The sequence below is a fragment of the Leptonychotes weddellii genome, unplaced genomic scaffold (assembly GCF_054177405.1).
Source record: "Leptonychotes weddellii isolate Sample4059 unplaced genomic scaffold, ASM5417740v2 HiC_scaffold_2196, whole genome shotgun sequence".
Classification (NCBI taxonomy): domain Eukaryota; kingdom Metazoa; phylum Chordata; class Mammalia; order Carnivora; family Phocidae; genus Leptonychotes; species Leptonychotes weddellii.
Genome location: NW_027807820.1, coordinates 3110 through 13628, shown reverse-complemented (window position 1 = coordinate 13628; position 10519 = coordinate 3110). Strand labels below are relative to the sequence as shown.

Here is a 10519-nt window from a genome sequence, read left to right as displayed (position 1 = left end):
GGGATCGAGTCCCGCATCGGGCTCCCTGCTCGGCGGGGAGTCTGCTTCTCCCTCTGACCCTCCTCCCTCTCACGCTCTCTGTCTCTCATTCTCTCGCGCGCGAATAAATAAAATCTTTAAAAAATTAAAAAAAAAATAATAATTTTTAAAAAATTGTAGGAATATGTACATAAAATTTTCCCTTAATCATTTTTAAGCCTACAGTTCAGCGGCATTAAGTACATTCACGTTGTTGTACAACCAGCACCACATCCACTCACAGAACTATTTTCATTTTACACAACCATGAAACTGTATGTCTGTATAAGCTAATCAAAGCAAACAGACTCCCTGTTCCCCCCACCGGTGCCCCCACTCCCAGCAACCACTACTCTACTTTCTGTCTCTATGAAGTTGGCTACTCCAGGTACCTCATCAGTGGGATCACATGCTATTTGTTTCTCTGTGTCCGACCCACTTTACCCGGCTACTGTCTTCAATGTTCATCCATTCCATAGCCTGTGCCAGAATTTCTTTCCTTTTTAAAGCTGAGTAATATTCCATTGTTATCTACACGCTAAACCATGTCTACCCATCTATCTGTCACTGGACACCTGGGCTGCGTCCACCCTTTGGCTGTTGTGAAAGATGCTGTTATGAACGTGGGTGTACTAGTCTCTCTTTCAGAAAACAAGTACTATCCATCTCTCTTTCATAGAGAGGGAAACTGAAGTTGAGAGATGTTAAAACTTCCCCTGCTTCATCAAATAATAAGTGGGAGAATCAGTCTGTGTGACTCCAAAGATGGGGTTCTTAACCACTGTATGGTCCTGGCTCTAAAACACATGGGTTTTCCTGCCCATTTTTATTGTTTTTAATTTTTAATTCCTAAAAAACATGGGTTTTAACATCAACAAAATCTGAGCTCAAATCCAAGCTCCTTTCAAAGTCATGAACTGTTGTGACATTGAGCAAGTCACCTAACCTGTCTGAGCTGCTGGGTGGTTGTACGGATTAAGTGAAGCAATCCGCTTAATTACAGTGCCTCACTTACAGTGCACATAGTGGGTGCTGAATAAATACTGGCTTGTGTTATCACGACAACTAGTAGCTAGTCGGTAGGGGAGCTAACCCAAGAAGCCAGACCCTCCGATTCCTTGGCTAGAACCTGGCAGGTGAGCTGTAGGGCTCCTGGCCAGGACACTGGTTCCTGACAGACAGACAGTGAATTACATCTCTGCCACCTGTTTGTTGTCTCACTGCCTGGAGTAGGCCAGATCTGTAGCCTGGACCTGTCACCCACATTTCTCTACCAGCCCAGGGCTGAGGACATCACAGGCGTTTGTGTGACAGCAATGTATAAAGAACAGTCTGTCTGGGAGTCAAGAGAGGTGGGTCCTAACCTAGTGTGGTCACTAAACGGACCTCTTCCTCTCTCCTCTGGGCCTCAGTTTGCTCACCTGTAGATCAAGGGCTCTCCAGATGGTGACGGCCAAGGTTTGCATGTTCTGGAACTTCTAAGGTATGACCTCAGTGTAATTAGTTTATAGTACTTAAGAGAAGACTCTCCTCTTTAGCTCCTTGCATTATCAACTCTCATTTACCACCCACTGATTGGAAGGATGTTTCAAAAGAGAAGTAGCAAAGAGTTTGGATAACCTGAAATCTTGCTTTTATACTCTCTACTCTCTCGATGTCCACATTCTAGCTAATCAAAGCAAATAGATTACATTCTACATAGGAAGTAGGAAGAAGCAGTCAGACTGCCTGGGTTTGAATCCCGGCTCCATCATGGATTAGCTGTATGAGAGATTATGTACCTGTCTAAGCCTCAGATTACTCATCTGTAAAATCGGGGTAATAATAGTACCTATTCCAAAGTTTAAATAAAGTAATCCATATAAACTTTTAACCCTGTGCCTATTCAAAGATATTAGTATAAGGGAGTAAGATCACAAGCAAAACAGAAGGTGGTGCTGGATAAGAGACACCATCCAATTCTGACCTCTGTACTCTAGGTTCATGTTCTTCGTTTGTTTTCAGGCTCATGTTTAACTAGCAGCCATACCTCCTTCTTGTGGAGCTCAGCCTGCATGTCTGAGTTCTGCTTCTGGAGGCTGACACAGCTGTCCTTCAGCTCCTGGTTTTCTTTGCAAAGCTCCTTATTGTGCTGCTCAATTTCTTCCACCTCACCCTACGAAAGAGCATCTGTGAATTCATATTTGACCCTTTATAGCTCGATAAATATTCAAGTCCCTCTAGTGGAACATTCCCATAGGCTGGGATGCTGAGAGTCTGGTGGATTCCCACTCATACAGCGACATCTGTGCACCCTGAATGGGATCACCTCCTCAGTATGTAGGGAAGGGGGGAAGGTAGGTATGTCTGCGTAACTGCAACACTGAGCCTGTCATTATGAAGAAAGAAAGACAAAATTAAGGCCATAAAGAGTTAAAAGGCAGAATGACAGAAGAATGTCGATTCTTCTTGCAAACACTTACTACTCTTTGTCTTTCCTAATGCACTTAGCTCCTAGAGGCCAAGGACAGCAAGTGATTTAATTGAGTTTTCACTGCCTACCAGAGTGCTGGATGGAAAGAGGGTGTCCTGTGAAATAACTGAGTGAATGAATCTAATACTCATGTATGACAGGCTCTGGGTCGGAACTGAGAGATAGGGGCGCCTGGGTGGCTCGGTTGGTTAAGCGTCTGCCTTCGGCTCAGGTCATGGTCCCACAGTCCTGGGATCGAGCCCCGCATCGGGCTCCCTGCTCCGCGGGAAGCCTGCTTCTCCGTCTCCCACTCCCCCTGCTTATGTGCTCTCTTGTCAAATGAATAAATAAAATCTTAAAAAAAATTAAAAGGACGGAGAGACACAAAGCATATTTGGTGTATTCCTCCACAAAGGAGCTTATAAATTTACCGTTGTGGTAAGATGTGCAGATGCGCAGATGACCAGATGTGTAGATTATCAAAACTAAGCAACTGGAAAAGTTAAGGGAAAACTGAATGCCAACTGAGTTACAGCAGCTTTAGAGAAAGGAGAAATCACTTATTTTTTTTTTTTTTAAGATTTTATTTATTTATTTGAGAGAGAATGAGACAGAGAGAGAGCATGAGAGGGGGGAGGGTCAGGGAGAAGCAGACTCCCTGCTGAGCAGGGAGCCCGATGCGGGACTCGATCCCGGGACTCCAGGATCATAACCTGAGCCGAAGGCAGTCGCTTAACCAACTGAGCCACCCAGGCGCCCCAAGGAGAAATCACTTATTGTTGTGATTCTTTTCAATGTTCCTAAGTCATTCCTGGGCAGGTTTGAATGGGTACTATATACATTTTTCCCAATAGTATCTGTTAAGACATTCAATAAAGGCTTATTGATCCAAATTCCACCCTATCCTGAAATTACTACTCTTAATGGCAGGAAAGGATTGAGGTGAGATGTTTACAGACCTGAGTGGTAACCACCAGGATGTCCTCCTCATTTTCTGGACGGAACTGGAAAGGGATACTTGCTCCCCGGACCACACCATCCTGATCCACATAGCAGAACTGGTAATACTCATCATCCTTGGGCAGGTAATAAGCTGAAAACACAACATGATTTTTAATCCAAAATAAGGTCTATTAAGAAAACTAAAAATCTGGAAGTCTTTTATCTGCCCCAGAAATCTTAAGCTCAAGGGAATTAGTCTTAGCTGCTGTCTTCAAATACCTTTGATCTAGGATTTTTCTCACCTTTGAACTGGACTTCCTGCTGTTTGGCTGATTCGCTGTTTAGGTCAATGGGCAAAGTGACCCACATGAAGGTGTAATACTCACGGGTTGTCTTCCATCCCACCTGCAATGACAGAAGGCTCTCACTCAGCATCTGAAAGTGCTCAGGGGAAAACCCTTATTTGTGCTAGGTCTTCTTAAAATGCACTTACTATTTACTTGTTTATGTTGAAAATAGAAGGAGTCCCTTAGGATATGTGGTATGAAGTCTGATACACCTAGAAACTGGCACACACACAGTCCAGAATACCTGGCTCAGAAGGAAATGAAAACTGACCCCTCAACACCCAGGACCAGAGTTCCAAAAATTCTATCACCACATCAGACAGAGAACGGTGAGTGGCTGGGGAAAACAGTGAAGACAGTTCTGGGGTTGTGAATCTGATCCCGCTACCTTCTCCCAACAGTGTTCTTAGAACTTCTTAATCAGAAAGCCCTTCTGACCCACCGTCTCCATGGGTCAGTCCTCTCCTGTGTTCAGGCCAGTCTTGTCGCCCATACTGACCTGGTTATACTTGTGCATTTAAAAATGCTGTTTTTGAATCAGTTGCACATGGAGGGGCAAAAGGGTTCTTAGATTATGAGGTAGGTCCCAGATAACAGAGTCCAGTCTATAGAATTTCGTGGTTTTCCTTTTTTCTTTTTTTTTAAGATTTTATTTATTTGACAGAGAGAGACACAGCGAGAGAGGGAACGCAAGCAGGGGGAGTGAGAGAGGGAGAAGCAGGCTTCCCGCGGAGCAGGGAGCCCGATGCGGGGCTCGATCCCAGGACCCTGGGATCATGACCTGAGCAGAAGGCAGACGCTTAACGACTGAGCCACCCAGGTGCCCCATGTCAGTGTTTTTCTTAATGCGTGCTTAACGAAGGCTTTTTGGTGACAGATACTGACAACAATCTGGCAGTCATAGAGGCCTCCTCCAGGTCTTGAATGCAATAAGTCATGATATAAGGATACCGTAAAATATGCCTCAGAGCAGAAAGCTGGCTAAGTGGAAAATATTCTCAGTAAATGTGAAGAGGGGTAAAAGATGGCTCAAATCGTATCTGGAGGATAAGGGCACACCAGAGAATAGAAAGGGAGCCATTGTGTCTTTGAGGGGAGAACACTCAGCAAAAGAGAAGTGAAATTACATTTATTGCCATATTTTGACCCTGCCTGAGCCCAGTGGGAAGAAAAAGAACTAAAAATAAATTCCATTTTTATATATGAAGGAATCGGTGCAGGGTTGAAAAGGCTACACTGAAAGCTCATCAGAACATAGCAGGGCATGTTTTAGTGTCTCATTAATACACACCCCATTGCTGAACGCATCTCAGAGACCGCGGCCTGTGGTGGTACAGGAAGCAAGAATTTTATGGAGTCTTCATTCACATCCTGGAGTTTCTTAATGCACTGTGACCAAAATACCATCTGGGAAGGCCTGAGAATTACAGCAGTCTTAGACCAAGGACACAACTTCTGGCCACCTGCGATTTCTGGCCTTGGCCCCTCCACCTGAGTAGTCCTAGTCCCGGTGGGCTTCTCATGGCATGACATGTCCCCTCTCGGGGCCCTTGGAAACATTTAAATGCCCACAGAAAGAAGAACATGGAGCACAGGGTTGTGCCCTGACGGCAGGAAAGCCAACTCCCACTTACTTTAGGCTCTATCATTGCTGGTAGCTTTTGCTACATTGAGAAGATGAAACATAGAGCACGTTCGAAAACAGTTCACAAGCGTCTGCTTGGTGCCAGGAAGGACCAGCGTCCCGACTGGTGAGGAGCTGGGGAGTATGGTTGAGACTGCACTGCAAATGGTTCGGTTAATGGAGCATGCGACTTTTTTTTTTTTTTAATTAGAAAAAAGGAAAAAAAAATTTTTAAGTGATCTCTACCCCCAATGTGTGGCTTGAACTCACAACCCCGAGATCAAGGGTTGCGGAGCTCCACCGACTGAGCCAGTCAGGCACTGCGAGCAGGGTTGTGAGTCTGAGCCCCATGTGAGGTGTGGAGTTTACTTAAAATAAAATTAAAAAGAGGGGTGCCTGGGTGGCTCAGTTGGTTGAGCGTCCCACTCTTGATTTTGGCTCAGGTCATGATCTCTGGGTCGTGGGATTCGGCCCTGCACTGGGCTCTGCACTCAGCTTGACATTCTCTCCCTCCCTCTGCTCTCTCTCTCTAAAATACATACAGTCTTTAAAAAGAGAGAGAGAGAGAGATTATACTACAAGAACACCAGGTGAGCTTTCCAAGGGAGATATGAAAGATAACACTTTATAGTCAACTCTCTACCATCTGTTGTTCATATGAATTCAGCAGGAGAGGAAAAAAAGCAGAGGTTTAGGAATCAAACAAACTTGTTCACCAGTTACTCACTGGGAAAGTCACCATCTTGAGTATATTCATTTTATTCATCTGTGCGTAAGAGATAAGACTCCCTATCTAAGGGTACTGCTGTGCTGTGAGGCTCAGTGAGAACACAGACACACACGCACGCACAAAACCTCAGACCCTGCACATCACGTGTTCTCAAAAAGTCTGTGTTCTCTTTATTAGTCTTAGAACTTTCTTTCAGGCTTCTAGGTAGCTGTTCAAATCAATAGCTTCATGGACAATGAACACGAGAGGCCATTTTTTGTATTAATGGTTTTCTTTATGGAATCATGTCAATACCTCTGAAATACACGAAGCATTCCAAAATAGATGCAGTTTTCAAAAAAATTTTTTTAAAGATTTCATTTATTTATTTGAGAGAGAGAGAGAGATCACAGAGGGAGAGGGAGAAGCGGGCTCCCTGCTCTGCAGGGCTTGATCCCGGGACCCAGAGATCATGACCTGAGCTGAAGGCAGCCGCTTAACCAACTGAGCCACCCAGGCGCCCCTCAAAAATGTTTCTAAACATTTGTTTTTAAAAGGTACAAGATTTTCATTTGGTTTACGGTCAAGTCCTCACTGGAAGTTGCTAAGTCCTTGGAAGATACAACCAGTCTAGGCAAAACGGAAATATAACCGTGTTGAAAAAAAAAAAAAAGTTATAGGTTACATCTCATTTTTTTTTTAAGATTTTATTTATTTATTTGAGAGAGTGAGATATCACGAGCAGGGGGAAAAGGTAGAAGGAGAAGCAGTACTCCCCATTGAGCAGGGAGCCCGACACAGGACCCAATCCCAGAACCTTGGGGTCATGACCTGAGCCAAAGGCAGACATTTAACCGACTGAGCCACCCAGATGCCCACAGATTACATTTCAAAGATGAATAAGCAGTTTTCAAATTGTCCTCTTTTTAAATTATCTGTAGCTGCACTGTCCAGAATGATAGCCACTAGCCCATTTAAATTAATTAAATTTTCATAATTCTAGCCACATTTTAAGTGCTCAATACCCACATGTGGCTAGAGGCCATCAGGACGCGTCCTGGACAGTGAAGGTACAGCTCCATTGTAGAAAATTCTACTTGACAGCTTTGCTACATATGGGGAAGAAAAAAACAACAATCATCTTCCAAAACAGGAAATACTCCGGTGTGTCAGTTTTCTGTGTCAGCACATCCTTCAGTCTAACGAGTCAATATCCTGCAGTCTCAGGAGGTGTCCTGCTATCCCTGCCTCTAAACACGAGCTTCCATGGCTCCATCAGTTAGCTTAGAATTCCAAACAATTAAGGAAAAGTAACTCTGTGAGGGATGTGAATAAGCACCAGCTCCTCCACAGTGCAGTCAAGAATGATGTCTGACGAACCATGAGAGACTGTGGACTCTGAGAAACAAACTGAGGGTTCTAGAGGGGAGGGGGGTGGGGGGATGGGTTAGCCCAGCGATGGGTAGTAAAGAGGGCACGTATCGAATGGAGCACTGGGTGTTACATGCAAACAATGAATCATGGAACACTACATCAAAAACTAATGATGTAATGTATGGTGACTAACATAATAAAATAAAATTAAAAAAAAAAGAATGATGTCTGATTTCAGGATGAACAACACTGGCAAACAAGCACATGACATACTGAGGTGTCAAAACAAAGGTCACTGATCTTGGAACTCAGCAGTGTAAATTACTTAAATTTGACCTTTATCTTCTGTCTCTGGATGTAATAGGAAGATCTGTCATTATGGGGGGGGTGTGTGTGTGAGTGTGAGTGTGTGTGTGTGTGTGTGTGTGTGTGATGTGAGGGACAGAGAGAGACACAGATAGGGGGAGAAAGGGAGGCAGAGAATAAGTTGACTATAATTAAAAAAAAGTACCATTTCTGTACTTGAACTAGGAGAGGTCCCTGAGGGACCTCAGAAAATTTCTATCCCTAGAAATCTTTACAAAGAAGCCAGTCACACCTATTCAGTAATAAACTTCTTGGATGCAGGACGTTAAACCAGGTAACTTCTCGACCTCCTTTTTAGATATGTGATACTCATATTAAAACAAATTAAACACTCCTCTTTAGTAAGAAAGCAATGTTTGAGGTCACAGAAATTACATAAGGGGCCACTCATCCCAGTCAACTCATAGATGAGTATTTCAAAATAGGATAATTTAAAAACATTTACATTTGGTCTTTGAAAGCATCATAAAACTTGGGGGCTATATGATTTGCCATCTTATTTTGGCTTGCGACTGAAATTAAAACTTGAGTCCCACAGCACATGTAGGTGTGTGAAGGGGGAAGTTGGGAAGTACCAGGGAGTTTAGTTTAGTATTTTATTTTTATTTATTTATTTTTTTAAAAGATTATTTATTTATTTATTTGACAGAGAGAGCGCACAAGCAGGCAGAGCGGCAGGCAGAGGGAGAGGGAGAAACAGGCTCCCTGCTGAGCAAGGAGCCCCATGTGGGGCTTATCTCAGGACCCTAGGATCATGACCTGAGCCGAAGGCAGCTGCTTAACCAACTGAGCCACCCAGGCGCCCCTAGTTTAGGATTTTTAAAATTGGCCAGGGGTGCCTGGGTGGCTCAGTCGGTTAAGCGTCTGCTTTTAGCTCAGGTCATGATCCCGGGGTCCTGGGATCAAGGCCTGTGTTGGGCTCCCTGCTCAGCGGAGAGCCTGCTTCTCCCTCTCCCTCTGCTGCTCCCCCTGCTTGTGCTCTCTCTCTGTCAAATAAATAAAAATCTTAAAAAAGAAAAAAAATTGTTTTTTAAACGGCCAGACCAAAAAAAAAAAAAAAGAGGTGTGGGGCGCCTGGGTGGCTCACTCAGTTAAGTGTCTGACTTCGGCTCAGGTCATGATCTCAGGGTCCTGGGATCGAGCCCTGTGTCAGGCTCCTTGTTCAACAGGGAGTCTGCTTGTCCCTCTGCCCCCTGCCACTCATACTCTCTCTCTCAAATAAATAGATAAAATCTTAAAAAAAAAAAAAAAAAAAAAAAGGCCAGACATAAGATGCAAAATGCTTATAATACACAGATGGTCACACACGCAGTTAATGAAGAATAACCTCTAGTTCCCAGTCACTTGGTACTAAATTAACCACTTACTCTAAAGATGCCAATCCAATCCTTTCGGCGGGGAATGAAATGCTGGGTGAGTGTATAATAGCATGTGACATCCCCTCCAGGGACATAGAACTTCTCCACGCTGTTAAAGATGACCTGAGAGAAATGACAATGGTCCAGCAAGACAGCTGATGTGGGGGGATCTTCTAGAGTCTCTTCCATGGTGGGTGTCCTGTTACGAGATATGGGATAGAATAAGGCTCAGAAAGGGCTGTTTGAAATGTTGGGAGATTTCTGGGCTCTCACCCAGGGAACATTCCATTCGAGGCAAGTCAGGAAAAGCAAAAGCCTGACAGGGATTGAGATCATACAACTTGCTTTCTGTTTCACTTTGAGCCATTCTGCATTCATAGCTTCCTGTGCTATAAGATCTTTCTAAGAATGTCTTTGATCTCTGCCACGGCACCACCACCCTCACATACCTTTATTCTCTGCTCATAGCTTGTTTGTTCCACTTCTTCTCAGTGCCTTAAATAAGTAAGGCAGCCTCGAGGAAAATAACCTGAGCTGGGAATGGTAAGACCTGGAGTCTAGATTTTTCATCCCAACAAGTCCTGTGACTTCCTGAATATCAATTTCTCTAGATTTCAGCTTCTCCACTTATTCCACTTATCCTATAATTATCGAGTCTTTGCACTCTGCTGGGAGCTGGGCATGGGTGCAGGAAGAAAGGTAGGGTTGTGAGAGCAGATTATCTGACACGCACCGGTGACAAGCATGGGTTCTGAATCCAGAATGGCGAAGTTCAAATTCCAGCCTCACTACCTATTAGATGCATGAGCTTGGGCAACTCAATCAGCCGGGCTCTATGCCTGTTCCCTCACCTGTAAAATGGGGCTACTGAAACACCTACGTCATTTGGTTTTCCATGAACATTAACTGAAATAATGTAAAGTCTGCAGGCCTTAAATCACTACCTGCCATAGCATCACACAAAGTAGAAATATGTAGAATGACAGAATAAAGTATTAGCAGAGTCTGCAAGAAGAAAGTACTTGCCAGATGTTAGTGATTTTCTTAATATTGTGGGTGTTTTGTTTTGTTTTCTGCCATAGGCTTTGCCCTCAAAAGGGTCCCAATGCAATTAGATGAGAAAACAAGTGACCGACAAAAGGATGGAATCAGTGCAAAATGCTCTTGGGTTCAAAAGAGGGAGAGATGCAACTGGCTAGGAAAATGAAGAAGAGCTTTGAGGGGTGAGGAGAGGCCTGGATAAGCCCTCAAGGAAGATGAGCCTTTGGGCTTGGGGGTGAGGAAATTCCAGGTGAATGAAATGGCATGCATAAAAGCAACGAAAGAGAG

General features: G+C 44.0%; 1 protein-coding gene across 1 annotated transcript; it reads right to left on the bottom strand.

Annotated features, from left to right (window-relative positions):
• Positions 1-1984: 1984 nt before the first annotated feature.
• LOC145718787 (calcium-binding and coiled-coil domain-containing protein 2-like) lies at positions 1985-9420 on the bottom strand. The gene is made up of 4 exons (XM_081810300.1): positions 9200-9420; positions 3715-3817; positions 3430-3563; positions 1985-2173 (listed from the first exon to the last, which is right to left on the bottom strand). Exons 1-4 carry the CDS (start codon positions 9377-9379, stop codon positions 2000-2002), a joined length of 591 nt encoding a protein of 196 aa, XP_081666426.1. The 5' UTR covers positions 9380-9420; the 3' UTR covers positions 1985-1999.
• Positions 9421-10519: the final 1099 nt, after the last annotated feature.

Bases quoted from the DNA above. Each gene is read 5' to 3' on its own strand.
- LOC145718787 (XM_081810300.1), bottom strand. From the start codon at position 9,379: ATGGAAGAGACTCTAGAAGATCCCCCCACATCAGCTGTCTTGCTGGAC. The intron at 3,818-9,199 runs GTAAGTGGTTAA...CTGTCATTGCAG, and splicing joins ATTGGATTGGCATCTTTAGA to GTGGGATGGAAGACAACCCG. The intron at 2,174-3,429 runs GTCTGTAAACAT...GCTCTTTCGTAG, and splicing joins TCCTGGTGGTTACCACTCAG to GGTGAGGTGGAAGAAATTGA.